This window comes from Ranitomeya variabilis, chromosome 7 (genome assembly GCF_051348905.1).
Source record: "Ranitomeya variabilis isolate aRanVar5 chromosome 7, aRanVar5.hap1, whole genome shotgun sequence".
Taxonomy (NCBI): Eukaryota; Metazoa; Chordata; class Amphibia; order Anura; family Dendrobatidae; genus Ranitomeya; species Ranitomeya variabilis.
This window is the reverse complement of record NC_135238.1, coordinates 239569695-239594939: the sequence shown is the minus strand read 5'-3', so window position 1 is coordinate 239594939 and position 25245 is coordinate 239569695. Positions and strand designations below refer to the sequence as shown.

At 43.2% G+C, this 25245-nt stretch overlaps 1 protein-coding gene across 2 annotated transcripts in view; it reads left to right on the top strand.

Annotated features, from left to right (window-relative positions):
* The window catches only part of TFCP2L1 (transcription factor CP2 like 1), a 33178-nt gene extending 8365 nt beyond the window's left edge, over window positions 1–24813 (top strand). The window contains exons 2-16 of one of the 2 annotated variants that reach the window (XM_077273291.1): window positions 2219–2415; window positions 7510–7586; window positions 7666–7771; window positions 7921–8027; window positions 9162–9314; window positions 9931–10041; window positions 11152–11243; window positions 11479–11527; window positions 17360–17413; window positions 17495–17588; window positions 18245–18335; window positions 18422–18519; window positions 20585–20727; window positions 22268–22319; window positions 22403–24813. In XM_077273291.1, coding sequence (XP_077129406.1) covers window positions 2219–2415; window positions 7510–7586; window positions 7666–7771; window positions 7921–8027; window positions 9162–9314; window positions 9931–10041; window positions 11152–11243; window positions 11479–11527; window positions 17360–17413; window positions 17495–17588; window positions 18245–18335; window positions 18422–18519; window positions 20585–20727; window positions 22268–22319; window positions 22403–22440 — 1462 coding nt within the window. In that variant the 3' untranslated portion in view covers window positions 22441–24813. The remainder of the gene's footprint in view (window positions 1–2218; window positions 2416–7509; window positions 7587–7665; window positions 7772–7920; window positions 8028–9161; window positions 9315–9930; window positions 10042–11151; window positions 11244–11478; window positions 11528–17359; window positions 17414–17494; window positions 17589–18244; window positions 18336–18421; window positions 18520–20584; window positions 20728–22267; window positions 22320–22402) is intronic. The other variant, XM_077273292.1, reaches the window with a different exon arrangement.
* The last annotated feature ends 432 nt before the right edge of the window (window positions 24814–25245 follow it).

Here is a 25245-nt window from a genome sequence, read left to right as displayed (position 1 = left end):
ATTTGCATAAAAAAAGCAACGTGTGAACATAGCTTGTAGCTCATGAGAGAATTGTGCGAAACCTTCCAGAACTGTAGCACTTTGCACATGCGATGACATTGGACAAAGGAAATGGGGTGAAATGGTGTAAATCTGAATTTCTCCGCTTTTCCTGACCGGAGTCTGGGTGCATCACTGGACAGGTCAATGTGGCTGGGGCGTATATAAAGAATGGCTGCTGCTCTTGACCCCACTGGTTGTGGAGGGTTATGGCTTCAGTGATGTCTTTTGCTCCCACTGGGGGCTTGCTGTATTTTTAGGAGGAAAGATGAACCTAACACTTGTTTTGTTCTTGTTTGTTTGAAGCTGATCTTTTAGCATTCCCTCTATGGGACAGGTATTGTTATTTATTATTATTTATTTCTATAGCACCATTGATTCCATGGTGCTGTATATGAGAGGGGGTTACATACAAGTCACAGATATCACTTACAGTAAACTAACAATGACAGACTGATAGAGGGGCGAGGACCCTGCCCTTGCGGGCTTACACTCTACAGGATGGTGGGGAAGGAGACAATAGGTTGAGGGTTGCAGGAGGTCCGGTGGTGGTGAGGCGGTAGCTCCGGTGGTGGTGAGGAGGCAGCGTGGTCAGTGCAGGCTGTAGGCTTTCCTGAAGAGGTGGGTTTTCAGGTTCCGTCTGAAGGATCCGAATGTGGTTGATAGTCGGACGTGTTGGGCCCTGCGCTTAGTAACCCGATGTTTACCCTGGTTACCATTGTAAAACATCGCTGGCATCGTTGCTTTTGGTGTCAAACACGACGATACACGCCGATCTGACGACCAAATAAAGTTCTGAACTTTCAGCAACGACCAGCGATATCACAGCAGGATCCAGATCGCTGCAGCGTGTCAAACACAACGATATCGCTATCCAGGACGCTGCAACGTCACGGATCGCTATCGTTATCGTTGCAAAGTCGCTTAGTGTGAAGGTACCTTTACTCCGAGGCAGCGGACTGCCGGTACAGGGGAAAGCATGATGTCATTGATTGCGATAGGTCAGGTAAGGAAGATCTATGGGATGGAGGAAAGATGAGTTCAGATTTCTCCACATTGAGTTTGAGGAAGCGAGAGGAGAAGGATATGGCTGATAGGCACTCTGGGATTCTGGACAGTAGAGCGGTGACGTCTGGGCCAGAGAGGTAGATCTGAGTGTCATCAGCATAGAGGTGGTACTGGAATCCATGGGACTTTGAGTTGTCCCAGGCCAAGTGTATAGATTGAGAAGAGTAGGGGTCCTACAACAGAGCCTTGGGGGACTCCAAGAGAGACTTGGTGGGATGAGGAGGTAGTGAGGGAGTGGGAGACGCTGAATGTGCGGTTGGAAAGGTACGAGGAGATCCAGGATAGCGTGAGGTCTTTGATGCCAAAGGAGGAGAGGATCTGTAGTAGGAGGCAGTGGTCAACTGTGTCAAAAGCAGAGGACAGGTCTAGAAGGAGAAGTACAGAGTATTGTCCATTAGCTTTGGCGGTAAGTAGGTCGTGGTACTAGTAAATACCAATTTTTCATTTCACGTTTCCATTTTCTGCTCTTCTTCTCCTCCTAACGTTATGTTGCGTGTTAGACGTGTGTGAGGATCAGAGCTGATGTCTGTGATCACGCCCAGAGTCAGGGAGTGCATGCCTGCCTGTATTCTGCGTAATATATATTCATTTTCAGCTCTAGTTTAAACCAGATCGTTCCTGACGAGCGAGTCACATTTTGTGAAATGTTTCATTTATACATGGGCAGCCAACATCAATCTTCGCAATGTTCTGGATTATACAAGCTATGCGGAAAGTCAACTTTCTGTTAATGTCGCAGGCCTTGGCGAGTTAACGGGGAGAATCAGAAAAGTAAAGCTGGGATTTTATAAAGTTGGTTCCAGCAGGGGGATTAATGCTGCGAATGTTACTTGTAGCCTTGGATCTACATAATTAAGTGGATTAAGGCGCTTGCTGCCAGGCTTCTTGCTGAGTAAGGTCCTGGCTCCAGAGCAGCAAAATGACATTTTGGGAATTTGGGCTGAGCTGTGACACACTTAAATCTGCATGTAATGAGTTTTAGGTCTGAGAAGAAGCTTTTTGCCCCATCTTAATGTTTTGGGCTGCTATTTCTTTGCCACATTGTGCTTCTTTTTTCTGCTTTAATCACTTTGTACTTAATGTGAAATTCTCCTCTTATATTTGTGTTTAGTGTAAGAGAACAGAGATTTGATGCTGCTCTTCATTCCAGTGACGTCTTGGCTATACCAATTTTTAAGCAAGAGGAACATCATTCTCACCTCTCCCCTGGCATAGATGCAAAGCCGCCCCCCTTCCAGTATGTCTTATGTGCAGCCACTTCCCCTGCTGTTAAACTGCATGAAGAGACTCTGACCTATCTCAACCAAGGTGAGTGCCGTCCCCTGGCGAGTGTGCATGCAGTAGAGGAGTGTTGGCCACATATCATGAATTGTCTTGATTGTTTGAAATTAATATTTTTCCTTACACCCCTGCAGGATTTAAGCTTTTTTTTATGAACACATTATTGAAGGAAATGGATGCTCACACCTTTTTAGGGTGGATGGGACAGAAGCCGACCATCCTGAATTAATCTCCCAGCGTCCCCCTTATCACAGTAGTGTTTATTTTATGGGGGTCCACCAGCCCACTGTCATCCCATCACAACATGCGCTCATTTGTTGTGTTGAGAATTGAAATGTCCAAATCCTTTCCTCTAGACTGTAGTTTTTTGGTCGTAGGCTCATGCCGCAAATGTAAGGCAATGCAGCAGCCGGACTGTAGGTGTCTGTGGCTTCTATACTGGGAACATCTCTTCTCATCATCTTCCTGGCTGTAGTTCTTGTGTTACAAATGCATCTCGTTTAGGTGGCTCTTACAAAAAAAAAAAAAGTGTCGCAATTAAAAAGTGAATTTTTTGAATTCTGTCTTGATTAAACTTTAGTCGGCTTGAGCCAGTTTAACCTTGATAGTTCTCTAATATTTTACAATTTACGTACTACCATGTTGTGCCACCTATAGATATTTCTGCACCTACAATCATGCAGACATAATCCTATTTCGAGAAATGTTGCACGATCATTGTGTAATTGAGTGCATCCAATATAAGGAGATGTATACGGATATTACCCATATATTGGCCCCATTTAATGATCTGACTTATTTGATGTATTGAACCACGTATCCAGCCTGATTTGCATACATATTCACGTCATTTGCTAGGAATATAGCGTTGATGATCAGATTCACAAGCTTCTTTTTTTCCAGTTCTTGTAAGATGCAATATTTAATCTGCTCAGCAGAACATCAGGGCTGTAATATTATCCATTCTTGTGTTATAATGTGCCAAGACCTTCTCATAATGTGATGTCTGGGTGCTGCTTTCTGCATTGTAAATGTGTGCCAGTGCTTCACTGTCCCTCATTGCTCTGAAAAACCACATTCATGGAGTCGTGTCTTCATTTTGTGTGAGTGTTGTACCTGTCGCCCCTCGAGCTGCTCGTCTGTCTGATGCTCCATCGTCAGACTCGTGAAGCTGCCGCAGCAGAGCTGGTCCTTTAAGCCACAAGTCAATGAAGTTCTGTGGGATCTTTCAGCACTGGAAGCTGCCACTGACGGATTACATCTTCATTGTTCACGTGTCAGCCTTAACCTTTAGCCAATATCAACGTAAGATAACTTGTAACGACTGAAGCTCTTGGCAAACTTCATCCTAAACCTCCTGCATTAAATATCCCACAATGTGGACTTCGTCGGTGGCACAGTTCTAGGCTGAAGCTAAACAGTGAGCATTGAAGCAGAACTGTGGTCATCGTACAATGAGGGCCTCCCTGTAGGACGCTGCTGACTTCACAGGAATTCTTTCCAAAGTTCTATCTCAAGATGAAGGGTTTCTCCTTTTGTGCAGATCTTAATTGTCACATTATCCAGCATAGAGCTCTCTACAGGTCCACATGCTACATCATGTAGGGATGGAGCCTGGCAAATATTTGCGGAATATATAGAGTCTTCAGGACTCTGTATGAGGCTAGTATCACACCAGTGTATTAAAAAAAATAAAAGCTGTATGATTTTCATCCAGAAAAGTAGTACGCATTTTTTTCTTGCTGTCCATATGCAATCCATTTTTTACTCAACTATTAATCAGTTACAAAACCGTGTGCAGTTTCCTATGCTACAGAATTGTAATGCATATGTAAAAGTCCTATGCTATAGTGTGACTCCATATGGCATCCGATTATGTATTTTCTCACAGCCTTCAGATGTCAGAGACACATTGCAGCGTGCTGCGATTTATTTATTTTTTTTTATATGGACCGGTTATCAGTGAAAAAGCAAACCTTGCATGCGCACTGCATTCAATAAAATGGGTCCAAGTGCTAAGATGGCACTCGTCTGATTTATAGGGTGGTGTGAGCGAGGCCTAAAGATGGAGACAGATCGCGTTTTATTGCTGAATGGGGTTTTCCTTTGACGTATTCAGAACTCTTGTCATCAATGGCTTTCAGTTAACTCCTTGGCTGCTTAGAATTATACCTCTGGCCTCATTATCAAGCTGCTCGGAAACTAGCAGCCATCTTGCTCTCCAGGATACATTGGAAGCCTCTGAATCCACGTCACCAATGAGCTATTATAGTTCTGGCTGAATGAAGCCATTATGACTGTGTACACTTGGCGTACATGGTTCACGTGGCTGAAGAAAAGGCATGTCCATCATATCAACCTATAATCCTAGTGTATTGCTACAGAGACTGAAAAGATGCTAATTTCCCATATTAGAGGGAAAAATCCTCCCTGACTCAATATATGCCAATTGGAGTAAGTCCCTGGACCAGTGTCCCATCCTCAGAAATATAGTAGCCATAACTTGTAATATGACTTCTCAAGAAAGCCGTCCTCATGAATACCCGCGTGCCCGCAGCTTGCCCATGCAGTCTGTATCTTTATAATCGGGTCCAGGAGTCCAGGGCCGTCTCCTTGTTCTACTACCTGCAGTGTCAGAGTCCTTCCTTGCAGAGTTTCTGGTAAGATGGAATGGATGTGTGCTACTTGGTGATGAGGTGAAGAGAATCCTTGTTGCTTCCTGCGCTGAGTTTTACATGCAGGAGATTCCATCTCAAGGCCAAGTTGTAATCTCCCATTCCGGCATTCCTGGTTGTACCGCGCCTGTCAGTCACGAGTAATCAGATTCCCCAGCAATGACTGTCTCAGTGGGATCATGAAGCCTTTGACTTTCCCTTGGCTTGCGGAGCTGTAAATGTTATGACTTGTAGCTCCAGAAGTGGTGGAGAGCCACAGGCGGTCAGCTGGTATGGAGGAGGAGAAGCGGTTACCCACCATTGTTCCCCTCAAAGTATATTTATCTAAACCAGAGTTTCTTCAGGGTTCTAAGTAACAGATTTTCAATTTTTGTATTTGACCAGATACAATAATATTCATGTCAGGATATGGCTGGCTCCAAAACAACCTAACAAAAAAGCCCACAAATGGTAGAATGTAAAATGAGTTGAGCCTCCTCTACCTGCGGCTCCTGGCGTGTCCGAGGAGACTAGTGCCCTGAATGTTTGGCCTTCAGTGGGCTCTGAAGAAACGGACATGTGGCCTTTCCTGGGGATTAGACTTCCAGAGACTTGAAAATTGACACAATGCAGTCATTCCTGGGGATCGCGTGTAATGTGTATGACCTCACCCCGTCTCTCTGCAGGACCGTCCTCCATCGTCCGCTCTTTATGATTTGTGTCCAGTTGTGTTCGCATATCTGAGGGAGTCTTTTGTTTTCCCAGTTCTGACCTGTTTTCTTTCACCTGTTTCCCTGTGGAGAAAAGCTTATACTTGAAAGAATTGGCCTGCTTGAGTGATACTCAGAAACCTGCACCCTGCTACCTTTGTGTAGGTGGGTGGGTAGAGAAAGCCCTGATGTACAACATATGGAGGTGGTGCTAAAATTACTCCCTTCTCACAGGTATCTATTTTGCTTTTCTCCCTCTATTTGCATTGAGACATTTACCGGAGGAGGGTCCATTCTCATGTACCAGCTCGTAGGGAGCCAGAGCTATATGATACCCCCACCCTAGGAGAATAGATCATGAGTAGACAGCAGTAACGCTTTATTTTTTTTCTTTAATGTGTTGCATGTTGAGCTGATTGGAGAATCATGGGTGTAGTGTGCGTGTGACATGTGGGTGAGAAGAGTGTTAGTTGGGTTGCTGGCCATAATGGAGTCGCTCCAGTCCGGGGAGGTGGGCTTTCTAGTGCCGCCTGATTAGAGTGATTGACATGTGACTAAATCCTGATGTGATTGGTTTTGCTGTGTAATTCCTGGCTCTGTCATGTAATTGCAGTCCAGCCCTTTAGAACTTTCTGTATCCATATAGATAAAGCTACAGTTTCTATGTATTTGCTACCTGGGAACGGATTGTTACAATATATTCCCAGCAGTCAGATTGTTAGCCATGACTCGGCTGGAGACAGTGCCCGGAGCGGACTGTTCCCTCTCTCTGGATGGCAGATACGAAACCTCCAGTGCCAGTCCCCATCTCGGGTCGCTGTCTAAATTTACTTGGAAATTCTCAGATTGACCCGGTACTTCTGAGAATCTCCTGTCTGTCCAGTGCCACCTTACTGGCTCGCGAGGTGTTACCAAGCAGGTACTAGTACTACGCTACTGCCATCTTGTCTTGATTGCAACATTTGGCAAAAGACGTGCCTGCTGATCTGGAAACACAGTAATTGCACAGTACTAGTTTAATTACTAGGCATTGAGCGTTTTTATAGCCAACTGCTTTGTCGCTGATGGGCGGAATAGCCTGTTACCTGGAACACTCTGATCCGTAGGCGATTTACTACTGAGTGATGAAGGGTCACACGTGTCCTGGCCCAGGCTGCTCCCGCTATGTGTACATCTGACTAGCGCCCTGTGTTTATTTTATGGCTTTATCCTTTTTGAAATGGAAAACTTTTTTTCTTTTTTCTTTTGGTTGGATGTGATTTGTTACCACTCAGTATAAGCCGTGTATAGAGCATCAGTCTGCGAAAATATTTTTAAACTTCTGTGGCCCGTGCAGCCCTATGTAAGACACTTATCCATTCATCTACTATGAAGTGTAGAGTGCCCATAATGGATATGAGTTGGTGGCGGTCTCCTGGTTTCATGTCTGACCTGATGAATGGCGCATACTTGTATTGTCCATGAACTGGTGGCAGAATCTCGGCATTTGCCATCTGATTTCTGCTGCCAGCTCTTGAGGTCCATGGACTGCTGATCTGTCTTCTGTATGCTTCTGTGGTTGCGTGCTACATCGGTTGAATCCTGTGAATCTTGCGTATCGAGACAGCATGTCATTAATATCTATATTTTATATCCTCTTGATACCTTGTAGAAGCAGCTGTGACATTTCAGGGAATGTGACCTAGCAAACCTGTCTTGTAAATCAGTAACTGCATTTCTGATGAAGGCTGAACCAGGTTTTGTCTCATTTGTTCCAGGACAGTCTTACGAAATTCGCCTCTTGGACAATAGAAAATTGGGAGAATACCAAGAGCCGAGTAGTAAAAATATCAAGGTAGAAGGGTGGGGGTGATTGTTGTGTGGTTCTGTGCTTCCCGTACCCAGATGACCGATTCCTATTTCTCGTATTTTAGAGCATTATACGAGTAGTTTTCCATGATCGGCGGCTGCAATATACGGAGCATCAGCAGCTCGAGGGCTGGAAATGGAGCAGACCTGGCGATCGCATTCTTAATCTAGGTCGGTACAATTCTGGATAATCTCCCTATACAGTGTCCATTCTGGGCAGTTTCCCTGATTGCCAGTCAGTCTTGCTCCAGACCACTCTTCCTACTCTGCATGAAACGCTTTACTATATTTACATAGTTATTATTCTGTTCCCTGCACAGATATCCCAATGTCTATTGGTATATTGGATCCCAGAGTGAGCCCAACACAGCTGAATACTGTGGAATTCTTGTGGGATCCCAGCAAGCGAGCCTCTGCATTCGTTCAGGTAGCAAGACTTGCTATTTAGGTCCTAGAATTGTGTAAAATTGTACATTGACCTCTGCTCTTTGTTTGCATAAAGAATCTATATAAAGTATCTCTCCACCAGCAGAATAGTGAGTGCAGCTCTGGGGTATAATACAGGATGTAACTCAGGATCAGTAATGTAATGTATGTACACAGTGACTGCACCAGCAGAATAGTGAGTGCAGCTCTGGAGTATAATACAGGATGTAACTCAGGATCAGTAATGTAATGTATGTACACAGTGACTGCCTCAGCAGAATAGTGAGTGCAGCTCTGGGGTATAATACAGGAGGTAACTCAGGATCAGTAATGTAATGTATGTACACAGTGACTGCCTCAGCAGAATAGTGAGTGCAGCTCTGGGGTATAATACAGGAGGTAACTCAGGATCAGTAATGTAATGTATGTACACAGTGACTGCACCAGCAGAATAGTGAGTGCAGCTCTGGAGTATAATACAGGATGTAACTCAGGATCAGTAATGTAATGTATGTACACAGTGAGTGCACCAGCAGAATAGTGAGTGCAGCTCTGGGGTATAATACAGGATGTAACTCAGGATCAGTAATGTAATTTATGTACTCAGTGACTGCACCAGCAGAATAGTGAGTACAGCTCTGGGGTATAATACAGGATGTAACTCAGGATCAGTAATGTAATGTATGTACACAGTGACTGCACCAGCAGAATAGTGAGTGCAGCTCTGGAGTATAATACAGGATGTAACTCAGGATCAGTAATGTAATGTATGTACACAGTGACTGCACCAGCAGAATAGTGAGTGCAGCTCTGGAGTATAATACAGGAGATAACTCAGGATCAGTAATGTAATGTATGTACACAGTAGCGCAGCTCTGGGGGTATAATACAGGAGGTAACTCAGGATCAGTAATGTAATGTATGTACACAGGGAGTGCAGCTCTGGGGTATAATACAAGATGGAACTCAGGATCAGTAATGTAATGTATGTACACAGTAACCTGTGTTATAGACATAGGGAATTCATAGGTCTGTGGGTTTTTTGTTGTTGTTTTTTTCCCCCTATCCTATAGATTTATAAAGCTAAGTGATTCTGTAAGATCCTGGGATAACAGATTTGCTCTTTTGTATTAAGGTGCATTGCATTAGCACAGAGTTCACACCTAGAAAACATGGAGGAGAGAAGGGCGTTCCATTTAGGATCCAGATTGACACGTTTAAACAGAACGAGAATGGAGAGCACACTGAACATTTACACTCTGCCAGCTGCCAGATCAAGGTCTTCAAGGTAATTGCTTGGATGCAAACACTGTCTGAAGTGATAAATCATGCCTTTTTCGTTCTGCTTGCAGATACTCTGCAAATATAAATTTAATATCCCTTTAGAATGGCATTAAATAGAAGCTGTTCAGTATCTTGATGGTTGCGTTCTTCTAAATTGACATCCAAAACTGCGGCCACAATTCTGCATGCTTCTAAATTGAAATCTCTGCTTGTTCAGTGTTCTCTGTGGACAACCTTCTGGTGATTTCCATTCTATAAAGTGCGATGTTCACCCCGGTCTTCAAAGACACTATTACCCTCCCACAATAGGCAATGTAACATTATGGTCACTTTCCTGTACATTGTGTCCATGGATGCTGATGGCAATTATTTATTTAATCATAGATTTGATGCTCAAAGGAAAGACGGGCTGTGCTAACCTTTAACTCATAAAAATATAGGTGTGTGTCATCCCTAATAGACATTATATATAACAGAGATATTAAGCAATGTATGCGGTTATGATCCTTATTATTGTATGTAAAAAATATTTGGCAGAAAGTGTTACCGTAATCATCAGGTGTTGTGATCTGCAATGAAACCTAAACGATTGTTAAATAAATGCTATTGTTTTTTAATAGCCCAAAGGAGCAGACCGGAAACAGAAAACTGATCGAGAGAAAATCGAAAAACGGACCTCGCTGGAGAGGGAGAAGTACCAGTCGTCCTTTGATACCACCATTTTGACTGAGGTGAGAAGTCACACAACACACAAAGCTTTGCAATCAAATTACATCTTGTGTTCTACTCTGTTCGCATCCAAAGCTGCAGTCACTAATTTGCAGATTCCTGGTGATAAGAACTAGATTTGGGAGAATTTTGTATGTCTTTAGATTTGACTAGAGGAAAAAGTATCAGAATAGAAACATTTTATCATTCATAGGCTGAATTAGAAAGGTGTCCCATTTCTCAGATACAGTATGTATTTTGTAACAATGTTTGTGTCCCAGTTCCAAGTGAAACTAAGCACAGCAGCACTATGTTCTGTTCTGGAATCCAGGTGGATAGCTGAAATTGACCGACTTCTGTCCGGTTAGGCTACTTTCACACTAGCGTCGGGCTCGGCCCGTCGCGGTGCGTCGGGCCGAGGTTCCCGACGCTAGCGTTGTCTCCGCCGCACAACGGGGGCAGCGGATGCATTTTTCCAGCGCATTCGCTGCCCCATTGTGAGGTGCGGGGGAGGTGGGGGCGGAGTTCCGGCCGCGCATGCGCAGTCGGAAAAAGCGGGCCGTCGGGAGCAAAAAACGTTACATGTAATGTTTTTTGCTCCCGACGATCCGCCACCGCACGGCGCAACCGTCGCACGACGGTTGCGACGGGTGTCATTGCGTCGCAAATGCGTTGCTAATGTTAGTCAATGCAGAAAAAACGCATCCTGCAAGCACTTTTGCAGGATGCGTTTTTTCGGCAAAACGACGCATTGCGACGTAATGCAGTTAACGCCAGTGTGAAAGTAGCCTTAGACCAGTATTATGGTATATGGCCAAATTATCTGATATAGGATGTGTTCTGCCTGATGAAACTGATTTCACTCACATTAAACTGTGAACTCGAAGCAATTTATTCTTCTAGAAGATCAGTCTGGTGAGACGTGTGGTTGCGCCTTAGATTGTCGCTGTGTTGGCAGGACTGGGTCAAGACTTTTGTATATTTTCCATTCCCTGTTGGCAGAGGACTTTGATCTTACAGTCCTTTTGTAAAGTTGCAGAAGTTTTCTTCAGACAATTTGCAAGCTTTATTTACAAATATTGCACCAGCCTCTTGGGAGAAGAGTTTGTAATGTTCAGTAACTTCGTTCTTAGTGTTCGCCTTGGCCGGATCTGCCTTATCAGTCCAACAGCTCTTCTTCTCCTGGATACAACAGCTCCCCGAACAGCTTCACCATCGGAGACGGGTATGTTCTTTTGTTGTTGCTTTTAGTGTATGTGGATCAGTATAATATCTGTTGTGGTTATTCGCTGCTTTCACTGCTGTCAGTAGGAAGTGTCGCCCGGTGTTTTGCTTCCGCATGAACTTGTTTGGAGGTGTTGGTCTCCAGCTGACGCAGCAGATTTTCAGCACTGCTCCTGTGGACAGCAGCATTTATCTGCTTACTTGTGTTTTACTTGTGGTTTTTTGCCCTTTTTTAGCAACTGTTCTCCAACGCCTCAGGTGGAAACTCCTACACTGCGTAATGATGTAAGTATGTAAAAAATATGTAACCTCTAACGTAGAAAGAACCCGTACATCACCCTGGATCCCGGCCTGTTGCTGATTTGGATACTTCTTGGTAGAGCGCAGTCTTAATTCAATGCTGACCGCAGTTTTCGTGTGATATTAAAAGTGCAATATTACTGCAATATATTACTTGAAATATAATATATAACAACTACTTGAAATATAAATAAGTTCGACAATTGGATGTGATATATATATATATATATATATATATATATATATATATATATATATATATATATATGAGAGATATAGATATATATATATAGATATAGATTATATCTAATATATATAAAGCTGTGTGTGTGTGTGTGTGTGTGTGTGTGTGTGTGTGTGTGTGTGTGTGTGTGTGTGTGTGTGTGTGTGTATGTATGTCTGGGATTGGCATCTGAACCGTCGCAGCTACAGCCACAAAATTTTGCACAGTCACACGTCTGGACCCCGAGAGCGTCATAGGCTATGTTGTGAGGTGAAATTTTAACCCCGCGCGTTCCAATTCACCAAACAATTTGCCCCTATCTACATAATGGGGAAAAAGTGAAGGGAAAAGTGTTGGAGGAAAATTAATAGCTGCCAGATGTGAACAATGAGGACTTAAAGAATGAGAGCGATGGCGCCAAAGAGTATATATCGTACAGCTGCTAAGGTGGGGCCCCGACATGGGATACTCACCACACACGGGGATATGAACACAAACACAAAATGCACCACACACTACCACGTGCTCGAACACATATATGACCCTCAGCACACATTTCACCACACACACACCAACCTCGCCACATAAAAGTCGAAACACAAAAGTCACCACTCAAAACTCGCAACGTGCAAAACTCGCTACATGCAAAACTCGCCATATGCAAAACTCACCTCATGCAAAACTTGCACACACAGAAAAATTGCCACATGTACAAAAGTTGCCTCACACAAAACTTGCACATACTCAAAACGCACCACACATAACTCGCCACGCGCAAAACTCGCCATGCACAAATCTTGCTGCACACAACTTGCTACACTAACCTGTCACATGCAACTCTACACACAAAATGTTGCTACATGCATGTCGCCACACGCAACTCAACACACACAACTTGACACATGAAACTCGCCCTAAAACACACACAAGTCTGGTATTATCCTTCAAAAATAAAAATCTGATTAATAAGCAGACAAACTACAAGAGCAACAAATGTACCATATAGGAATACGGCAGCTGTCAGTCACATGACCAGTCTATTATGTGTATGTGTGAGCTAATATATACTGCCAGGGGGGTGGGCTTCCTGTTGGCTGGGGATTTATCAGGCTGCCAATAGCAACCAATCACAGCTCAGCTTCTATTTTGCTACAGTTAATTAACCTGAGCTCTGATTGGTTAATATAGGCAACAAAGACATTCTCAGTATAACAAAGCTAATATATGTTGTGAAATTCTTCTATTAGCTTAGTTTTTGCCTTTTAATAATTACATTTCTATCTATTTGTTTTGTGTTTTTTGTGTGCAGAATAAATTTTTGTTAACACATTCTATTTTGCTAACAGCAGTCATTAAGGCTGGTTTCACACTTGCGTTTTTATCTGCATGCGTTTTTAAAAAAAACGCATGTGTGAAAAACGCATGTAAACGCGGTAAAACGCATGCGTTTTTTAGACGCATGCGTTTTTATAGAAAAACACAAGAAAACACAAGAAAAAACAAGAAAACCCTAAACGTGACTGAAATACGTGGCACTGAAATACGTGCAACTGAAATACGTGGTACTTAAATACGTGGCATTTAAATACGTGGCACGTGGCACTTAAATACGTGGCACTTAAATACGTGGCACTTAAATACGTGGCACTTAAATACGTGGCATGTGGCACTTAAATACGTGGCACGTGGCACTTAAATACGTGGCACGTGGCACTTAAATACGTGGCACGTGGCACTTAAATACGTGGCACTTAAATATGTGGTACTTAAATACGTGGCACTTAAATACGTGGCACGTGGCACTTTAATACGTGGCACTTAAATATGTGGCACGTGGCACTTAAATACGTGGCACGTGGCATACGTGGCACTGAAATACGTGATACGTGGCACTTAAATACGTGGCAATATGACTGTCAGAAAATGTTCATTAAACGGTTAGGGGTGAGGTTAGGGGTAGAGTTAGGGTTAGGGTTTGGATCCCTTTATCACCTTGATGGTGGTGGGTGGCTTTTCAGTGTGTTTTCTGGTTTTTTTCTATAAAAACGCATGCGTTTTTAGCGCAAACAAACGCATGTGCTTAAAAACGCATGCGTTTACATAGACAGCAATGCATTTTTTTGCCGCGAAAAAACGCATGCGTTTTTTCGCGGCAAAAAAACGCGCAAGAAAATACTGCAGGTAGCATTTTTGAAAATGAACGCATGCAGACAAAAAACGCATGCGTTTGAAAACGCGACCAAACGCATGTGCAAAAAACGCATGCGTTTTCAATGTTAAATATAGGAAAAAAAACGCATGCGTTTTTTGTGCAAAAAACGCTGCAGACAAAAACGCAAGTGTGAAACCAGCCTAACCCGGGTGAAGCCGGGTAGTACAGCTAGTAAGTATATATATACAGGTCCTTCTCAAAAAATTAGCATATAGTGTTAAATTTCATTATTTACCATAATGTAATGATTACAATTAAACTTTCATATACTATAGATTCATTATCCACCAACTGAAATTTGTCAGGTCTTTTATTGTTTTAATACTGATGATTTTGGCATACAACTCCTGATAACCCAAAAAACCTGTCTCAATAAATTAGCATATCAAGAAAAGGTTCTCTAAATGACCTATTACCCTAATCTTCTGAATCAACTAATTAACTCTAAACACATGCAAAAGATACCTGAGGCTTTTAAAAACTCCCTGCCAGGTTCATTACTCAAAACCCCCATCATGGGTAAGACTAGCGACCTGACAGATGTCAAGAAGGCCATCATTGACACCCTCAAGCAAGAGGGTAAGACCCAGAAAGAAATTTCTCAACAAATAGGCTGTTCCCAGAGTGCTGTATCAAGGCACCTCAATGGTAAGTCTGTTGGAAGGAAACAATGTGGCAGAAAACGCTGTACAACGAGAAGAGGTGACTGGAACCTGAGGAAGCAGTGGACTGAGTCTGGTGTGGAAACATCCAGAGCCACCGTGCACAGGCGTGTGCAGGAAATGGGCTACAGGTGCCGCATTCCCCAGGTAAAGCCACTTTTGAACCATAAACAGCGGCAGAAGCGCCTGACCTGGGCTACAGAGAAGCAGCACTGGACTGTTGCTAAGTGGTCCCAAGTACTTTTTTCTGATGAAAGCAAATTTTGCATGTCATTCGGAAATCAAGGTGCCAGAGTCTGGAGGAAGACTGGGGAGAAGGAAATGCCAAAATGCCTGAAGTCCAGCGTCAAGTACCCACAGTCAGTGATGGTGTGGGGTGCCATGTCAGCTGCTGGTGTTGGTCCACTGTGTTTCATCAAGGGCAGGGTCAATGCAGCTAGCTATCAGGAGATTTTGGAGCACTTCATGCTTCCATCGGCTGAAATGCTTTATGGAGATGAAGATTTCATTTTTCAGCACGACCTGGCACCTGCTCACAGTGCCAAAACCACTGGTAAATGGTTTACTGACCATGGTATTACTGTGCTCAATTGGCCTGCCAACTCTCCTGACCTGAACCCCATAGAGAATCTGTGGGATATTGTGAAGAGAAAGTTGAGAGACGCAAGACCCAACACTCTGGATGAGCTTAAGGCCGCTATTGAAGCATCCTGGGCCTCCATAACATCTCAGCAGTGTCACAGGCTGATTGCCTCCATGCCACGCCGCATTGAAGCAGTCATTTCTGCCAAAGGATTCCCGACCAAGTATTGAGTGCATAACTGAACATTATTATTTGATGGTTTTTTTGTTTGGTATTAAAAAACACTTTTATTTGATTGGTCAGGTGAAATATGCTAATTTATTGAGACAGGTTTTTTGGGTTATCAGGAGTTGTATGCCAAAATCATCAGTATTAAAACAATAAAAGACCTGACAAATTTTAGTTGGTGGATAATGAATCTATAGTATATGAAAGTTTAATTGTAATCATTACATTATGGTAAATAATGATATTTAACACTATATGCTAATTTTTTGAGAAGGACCTGTATTATATATATATATATATATATATATATATATATATATATATATATATATATATATATATATATATATATATATATATATATATATATATATATATATATATATATATATATATATATACATACATACACACACTGATTCTAACACATCGGGTATTCTAGAATATGCATGTCCCCGTAGTATATGGACAATGATGATTCCAGAATTCGCGGCAGACTGTGCCCGTCGCTGTTGGTTGAGGCAACCTTTATGACATCATCGTCGCCATGGCAACCATTATGACATCTACGTCGATACTGTGCCCGTCGCTGATTGGTCGAGGCCCGGCGGCCTCGACCAATCAGACGCGGAATTTCCAGGACAGGCAGAAAACCCTTAGACAATTATATACAGTATATAGAATATATATATATATATATATATATATATATATATATATATATATATATATATATATAATATATATTCCTGCACTGAGATAATCTTAGAAATGTGTCCCTGCTGTGTAATGGCTGTACGAACACAAAAGTCCCCACTCGGCATAATTAAAGCAAGAAGGGTTCAAAGAGTATATTCAACCATAAAATCAAATTTATTAACATAAATGCACATTATAAAGTGCCAGACAGAGTATCGCTATCAAGGCAAGAAAATGTATGGGGTAGAAAAATAAATGTATAGCCCAGAGTACAAAAATAAAACTTAAATAATTGCAAAGTAAGAGCTCCACCACAAACTGCACGAGTGGAGTGGGAATGTGTACAAGCAGGGTTAATCAAAATGGAAATATTGTGCAAGGACAGAGCAGCATCTAGAAGGTGGAATGTGAGCACCAAAAAAATCCTAAAAAATCTAACAATTGCTCCAGCGTCCATTATAAAGGTAACCTCCTCATGTGAGGTGGAGGGTAGGTCAGCTAATTCTATAGATTCTGTGTAATGGCTGTGTCTGACCGTCCCTCATCTCCTGGGCAGAGGAGGAAGTAAGAGAGTAAACAGACATTACCGCCCGGGATCACAGCTGATTATGTGAGGCAAAACATTTCACTACCTGGTTTTAAGCAGTGTTTTACCTCAGAGAAATAAGTAGCTGTGATCCGATTCTGCCCTGTCTGTGTCCTCCCCTGGCCAGGAGCTGCGGTATGATCTGACCAGGCTCCTGCACGGTCAGACACAGCTATTACACAGCTGGGGCACATTTATAAGATTATCTCGGCACAGGAACATTATTATTATTTTATTTTTTTTTTAAGGAACCCAGTTATGGAAATTATTATTATTCATAGTTTTGACTAAAATGTTACTTTGTTCGTGGGAAAACTCCTTTAATAAAATTAAATACTTGGGAACAGCAGGAATAACAGAAGAGCAAACGTTGGCCACTGTTCCTGAGATGTCGGGTCCTCTGTAAATGGATTCTTAGGATTACCTGATGTACACAACATTTATCCAGTGGATGAGGGTAGTTAACGGTCTGTAGTGTGCAGAGGGGATATGGTGGCCCGTATACTGAGGAGATCCTCTGGAATATAGTGCTGCCTGTTTTATAGACTAGTTGTTCTGGTCTGACTGCACAGTCAGGTGCTTTTGTTACATCTTTACCTATTTAACAATGTTTCTTATCTGTAGAAACCAATTCCTGGATTTCATAATGAGACCTGGAATCCAGAGGAAAAAGGAAAGGTAATTTTCAAGCTCTATTTGTTTCTGTGGCGTTTACATTTCTGCGGAAACCTCACTTATTGCCTATACTGCTCCTAACAGCATCTTGTGCCTTCGGCAAACATCCAAGACGTGCAGCAGTGGCTTCAGCGCAACAGATTCCCTCAGTACTGCAGGCTGCTGTCCAGTTTCTCTGGTAGGTGCAGTCTCCTCAGTCCTTTTTTTTTTTTTTTTGTATATGGGGTATCAACTTTTTAAAAGTTCCCTGGGCTGTTTCTCCTGCTTTTCAAAAAAAAAAAAAAAAAAAACCTAAGCTGAGAGTCAGTTCATGTATAGGTGTAGGGAGGCCTGTCTGCAAGCTTGCTGACTGTTTCCAACAACCATCTGACTTGTGACTACAGCCCTGGGATTCATGGTTATTGTACAATATATGGTTTGTACATTGGTGGCAAAAGGTGAACTTGGGCTTTTCTTTGGGTCGGTGATGGTGGATGTTGCGTGTAAATAAAAGATGTGAGGAGCAGCCCAACCCCGCCAATCACATGGCGTTGACGTGATGAGTGTCTGCCGCATGTTATTCCAGTTGCTGAAAAGATTTCAATTTCTTCAGAAGTTATTGTTATTAGCTGTTGGGCCTAGGAGTGTTCCTGGCAGAACATCCGAGAACTCGCTTGTATTGGTGGTTCAGGTTCCTCTACATTTGGGTAGACAGGTGGAACAGGACTGCTGGAGAGGAGTCAGGACCGCACCTTCCCATACATTCTAATAAAGGTCTCCCAGGGACTAGATCTCCATAAATTAGTGGATTACATGATCTAGTTACATATCTGGCATTTTACCTATAATCTCCAGGTGCTGATTTATTAAAGATGACCAAAGAAGATTTCATTCAAGTCTGTGGTGCGGCTGATGGCATCCGGCTTTTTAATGCGGTGAAGGGAAGGTTGGTACAAGTCTCCTGGAGCCTGGAATTCGATGATCAGCAAGATTTATAGCTGCAGGTGATGAATATCATGTGTGTTTCTGCAGGCATGTGAGGCCCAGGCTAACCTTATATGTCTGCCATGAATCTGAGCAGAACAGAACTGTCCTGCAGCACAAACGAGACTCCAGCGACTCTCTGTGTGGTAGGTGGCTGCTTCATGTTCACTTCTTTTTGAAAAAAAATAACATCTTAGCATTTTTTTCCCCATGCTTTTGGTTTCAGGTTTTTTTTTCTAAACGTACCGTATTTTCCAAACTAGAAGACTTTTTTTTTTTTTTTTTCCCTCCAAAATTTGAGGAAAGTGGGGGATGGTGTGTCTGTCTGGATGTACCTTAGTTTGGCTGTGGGTGGGGGGCAGCAGCGACGGAAAAAAGGATTCACAGGAGGCAGGAGCCGACAACTGCAGCTAACTAGTGTGCCCACTGTTAAAGAAAATGAAGATTCATTGCTCCCCATGAAGCTGGGGCCAAGAAATGGGAGGGACTATGGCAGTGGAGAGCAGTGAATATTCATTCTCTTTAATAGCGGGCACACGTGATCGCCCAGCCACTTCCGGAAGCCAGCGGCTGCGGCTAACAGTGTGCCAGCTATTAAAGAAGATGAATATTCACTGCTCTCCACTCCCATAGTCCCGGGCCTGGGGAGCAGTGAATATTCTGACAGCTGACCTGTGTGTGTGGGCGCATGGCAGTGACGAAATGCGCTGTGAGGATGCTGTGCTGTGAGGGAGAGAAGGTAAGTAGGAAGAGGGGACCATGTATACCAGGACGGGGATGAGGGGCCATGTATACCAGGACGGGGAAGAGGGGACCATGTATACCAGGACGGGGAAGAGGGGACCATGTATACCAGGACGGGGAAGAGGGGACCATGTATACCAGGACGGGGAAGAGGGGACCATGTATACCAGGACGGGGAAGAGGGGACCATGTATACCAGGATGGGGAAGAGGGGACCGTGTATACCAGGGTGGGGAAGAGGGGACCGTGTATACCAGGCCCATGTATACCAGGACGGGGAAGAGGGGACCATGTATACCAGGATGGGGAAGAGGGGACCGTGTATACCAGGGTGGGGAAGAGGGGACCGTGTATACCAGGCCCATGAATACCAGGACGGGGATGAGGGGACCATGTATACTAGGATGGGGATGAGGGGCTCATGTATACCAGGACGGGGAAGAGGGGACCATGTATACCAGGACGGGGAAGAGGGGACCATGTATACCAGGACGGGGAAGAGGGGACCATGTATACCAGGACGGGGAAGAGGGGACCATGTGTACCAGGACGGGGAAGAGGGGACCATGTGTGCCAGGACGGGGATGAGGGCACCGTGTATGCCAGGATGGGGAAGAGGGGACCGTGTATACCAGGCCCATGTATACCAGGACGGGGATGAGGGGAACATGTATACCAGGACGGGGATGAGGGGACCATGTATACTAGGATGGGGATGAGGGGCCCATGTATACCAGGACGGGGATGAGGGGCCCATGTATACCAGGACGGGGATGAGGGGCCCATGTATACCAGGACGGGGATGAGGGGCCCATGTATGCCAGCACGGGGAAGAGGGCACCATGTATGCCAGGACGGGGAAGAGGGCACCATGTATGCCAGGACGGGGATCATATATATCAGAGTGTGGGATATTAGTACAGGATTCGGGGAAATTAGCCCTATAACTGTCAGCACCACCCCCATTTTTGCTTCAATTTTTTTTCTACTTTCCTCCTCTAAAACCTAGGTGCGTCTTATGTTCATAACTAATAAAAACCTTAGGTGCAATGATTCTAGATGCATGGCCTGCTGATAGCTATATGGGATTGATCGGGCTTTTCCCGCAGTCTGAATAGTGTCCAGCCCAGTGCTGATCATGTTGAAACAAAATCTGAACTTGCACCTAGTGACTGATCTGTGTCACCTGGGGGGAATGTAGAACGAGTTAATCAGACATTTTGTCTCTTGTTTCTAGGGGTGTTGCTTCAGGGTCTGTATTTCCTGTTAAACCTGTTTCACCATATAGCACGCGCATAATTCCCCCAAAAAGTCTTGTATCTGCAGTTTGAGGCTCCTGTCTACACAACTGGTTATTTACATTAAAGTGTTTTGTTTGTTTTTTTTAAGTCACAATTTTTTTAAGCACATATGTTTCCGTGCTTGTGTGTGCGAACAATCCCCGCTAACATTGCGCTCTCTCTGCAGTGTACCATGCATTGTTCTTAGAAGAGGCGACAGCCGTGGAATTATTGGAGAAGATTGCAAACTTGTATGCAATCTCCCCACAGCAAATCAATCAGCTTTATAAACAGGGACCAACTGGAATCCATGTGATTGTAAGCACAGAGGTGAGCACTTGTGATCTTCATTGGATTTCTTTCATCCAGCTTATTATGTAAATTGCAAAATGGTGGCTAAAGGTGAATTCAGCTTTACAAATCTAATGAGACTTCTACTTGTGACAGTAGATCAGGAATGTTCCCCACAGTCAGAAGCATCAAGTTCATATGACGAATGACACCATAATGGACGCAGTGGGTGACAGTGAGAATAGCGCTGCAGGGCTTGAGGCGCGGTTGTAGGAGATATATGATATGATATACACGTCCATTAGGAACTCAAAATACAAAGTTCATTTGACTTTAACGCCTTAAGGAAAAAGGCAATTTATAGTTTTTGTGCTTTCTTTTTTGCCCCCCTCTTTTTCCAGGCGCGTTGACTACTTATTTATTTTTTCATTTTTCATGTTTTACAAGATGTAGACTTGAAAGAAAGAGACAGAAAAATAAAGACTTACTGGTATATAGAATCAGAAGATTACAATGAAAAACATATGAAACTGAATACATAATAGATACACAATAAATTATGATAATCAAAGTTCTTTTATATATCGACCAATCTGAAAAGGAGGTGAGACATACAAGACTGACAATAGACAGGACGGGAAAGGATAAGTATAGGTATTGGGAAATGAAGAGGAAGGCAAAATGAATGACCCCGGAAACAAGGTTCTTGGATATTCAGGAGTTTCCATAAATGAACCCAAGGAGACCACATGAGATTGAATCTCGGTACGATATTCGATTACTTATATATTTTAATTGAATTTTATAGATGTGGCAATACCAAATATGTTTTAAAGAGATAAAGGCAAAAGTAGAAAAACGGCTGTGGTTGATTAATTTTTTTTTTTTTTTTTTATATTAAGTACTTTTTATTTTTTCCTTAATGTTTTAGGACCTGTTTAAAGCACTTGAATTGTGATCCTTTGATTGCTTGTTATACGCTGCCTTGCAGTATGTAGTGTAATTGATGGCCTCGTTCAGCAGACCCCTGGATGCCATAGTAAATCATCGCACCCCTTGATTGCATTTCAGGGGTGTAGAGTGGGGCGTCACGATGCGAGCTAGTGCGCATTATCGATTTTGTTTCTTTTAAAGGACTCTGTTAATGATTGACAGCAGTATTCGAAGCCAGCTCTGGTGGTTGCTGTTACAGACAGGTGTCAGCAGATAACATCGCTCGTGAGCCCGCTCCACCCATGAAGACTCCGGCACAAATGTACAATTTATGTCCAAGTGTTCCAAGGGGTTTAAAGTCTGAGATTCTGTTGTGAGCAGTTTACATGGTGGCATTAATGTTTCACATCCACACTCTTGCTCCACTTCTGCCATCAACCACCATGGCATATGCTGAACGTGCAGATTATTTAGAAAGTTTCTTCATAGGTTTCTATAATACATGGAAGAACTTGGTACATAAGACCTGGTCCCTCGTCGTGCGCATGTGAGGTTTCATTCTAGACTATTTGTAGCTCCAGGGTTTTGTGGGGCTCATGCTTTTGAAAATGTAAATTTTAATTGTTCTCCTACTTCTCCTCCTCAGATGGTGCAGAACTTCCCGGATGAATCCTGCTTCATCCTCAGCACTCTGAAAGGTAGGTCCTCTGAGCCTCGGGTGATGGTCGTTGTGGGTCCTCCCTAGTTGCCTCTATTAACGGCTGTGCTTTCTGTTTTGCAGCAGAGAATAGTTCTGGTTATGACTTCATCTTAAAGTGAAACCCCACAATTTGTCAGAATGAAGACTGAGCCTTTGCCATCTGATGGGAGTATTAAATGGCCAGTGCACAAACTCCCAGTGTCCTAGTTGGTGTGTAGCAACATAGCACAGCAATGCAGAATTTGTATAGAAAAATGTTTAGTTTTCTAGGTCCAGTGCCTGGTGGGTGTCTTGTGGACTCCTCGTGGCTGCACTGTGAATTGTACAGATGTAAATATGTGAACCGCTCTTCTTGCATCGTCGTCTCACCTGTGATGGACATACCTGAAGCTTTCCAAACACTGGAGCCATGTCTGTGGATCGGGCTCTGCCATGTTAAACACTCAGGACCCCTTGCTGACAGAAGGAACTTTACGTTCTAGAATTTATGGGACCATCCTTGTTGGCTCCAGAGCCCACTTGTGTCCACTGGTATCAGTGTGCCGGTGGTGCTGTATGTGCGGTGCAGTCAGGATGATGCCAATAATATATATCCACTATGAACACGTGATTGTAAAGACCACAAATGAATGTAATGTTCATGCCAATGCTATCTACACAGGACATGGGAATTATTTCATTGCTCCCCCATGATGTTGTGCAATTTTTTGCCTTTCTGTAGCCACTTTGCACAGTGTGGAATCTATCGCAGTTATTCCTCATGGTACTGGACACTACACAGGTCGGGGTTCTTGTAGCTCACTGTGGCCATTGATTTACACTATATAATATGATGTAGGACACTGGCATTTCGTAAACTTGAGCCTCCTGCCTCTCACTGCTCTTTTCTTAATTACATTGACTGGAGAAGTGTTCCTGCCACCACCCAGTAAAATATATTTCTACGTGAGGTTTTACAGGCTGATGTAGTTGTGGCTGTGGGACTTTGTCTTGCAAAATCAGTGACTCTCTTCACCCCCTACACACACTTTCCCATTTGCTGCTTACTAAGGCTGGTGACGTGCGATAGACCAATTTATGCAGGGCCAGGTGCAAAGACCCACAGATGCTGCGTCCTATAAACACACTGATGATGCCGGTATGTAATAGTTAGAATATTACAGTTACTATACTTGGATACGTGAGGGTTGTGGTGGTAAGGTTAGCTTCTACCAGCACTTCACAGAATGGCTATACAACAGGATGTCTGTAACCATCAGAATTGGCTCAAGATATTTGGCCACCAGCTCGCTATTCTACCAAACCACTTGCAGATGTCTTGGAGCAAGCAAGGTGCTGGTGATGTGGCCTCACCGGGCATCATAAGTACTAATAATATAATGTGATTGCGCCCGGGTGACCTATGCTCGTCAGTACAGAACATATTGTGACTAGAATGGAAACTTCCACAACACTTTCTTTTAGTTCTTTTTTTATTCTCGCTGTATGAATCCTCTTCTGAGAGTTTTGTATGAGGTGGTAGTAGTCACCTTACATGCACATACGCTGAAATTGGATGTGTCCCAAGAAGTTCCTAGTCTGTGCCTTGGAGCAAGCGGCTGAACCAGCAGCACCGGGAGATGTCCGGGCTTACAAGTTACAATGGATGCCGCGGTATCCTCCTCTTACCAGTGCCTTCAATGGGAGGAGACCTTTCACCCAGAACATATCATTCCTGTAAACATGACTGCTCCTCGGGGGCAGTTACTTGAATATTGTGAGGTAACAAAGTAGCATTTAACGTCATGGTACCAGTGTGTCAGTCCCTTTTTAATCATTAGATCAGATGAGCTGGGAGGACGATTGATCGATGATTTAAATATGGTGCTTTGTATCCAAAGAGGAAAAAAAAATCAATAAATCTGCTGCAAAAGAGAATTCTATGAAAGAACGGGCAAAATCTAATCCCAGGAATGTAACTTCTAAATAAGTGTGTCAAGGTCCTACGTTTTTTGTCTCCAATTTCTCCTTTTGGGGTGTGGGGAGGACCTCAGCTGGTCTGAGCCCTTGCATAAGGAGTGGGGGTAGTTTGGTTTATCTCCTGATGGTCGGTGGCCCCTTTTTCTTTTTTCTGATATCTGCTCTTTCTGTGGTAAATTCTAGAGGTGAAGGTGATTGAATGTGGTTGTGATTGATTTTTGTTCTCTATCTGTGAGTATTTCCTACGGACATATGCTTTGTATTACTGAGCCTTGGGGGGTATTATCTGCTTAGAAGTTTCCTGTGCATTAAATCAGAAGTTTCTATGCAAACAGATTGGAGCGATTGACCTGCTGGATGGACAGATGACTGAACCCTTACTGCCATTCGTAATCCTTTATGTTTTTTTCCCCGTGTTTCTTTTGTACATGTATTGGATGAAGCATATTTTGCACTGGCTACTGATATTGTACGAGAACATTCTAAAACTGGAATCTGTATTAAATGCAAATAAACCTCTTTGTACAAAACAAGAGACTGTGAATGTTTGTTACGCAGAAATGACAGCTCACATCTTCAATTAAATGGGTAACTAGTGAATTGGGAAGGTCAGACCGTGTGAGGTGCTGACGGCTGCAGTGCCCATATTTCCATGGTTGGCGGCTTCATTGTCGAGTAAATGCTCCACAAAAGATCCTGAGGAAGTGCTCAGTGCCTCTCTTCATGACTGTTGTAAATTAATTTTCTTGTAAAATCTGAAGTGAAAAGTAACATCCAGAGTCCATGGCCGGTGGTAAAACCTCATATACAACTTTCAGAGAAAGGAGCAGGGACTTTGAAGAAAACCCATAAAACTGTGTTTATATACGAGTCGCTCTCCTTTGTTGCTGTGGTTATTACCAGATTTTACATTTATAAAGTGGCTCTCAGACTTTCATTGAATGCAAACATTTAGTGCCTAGTTT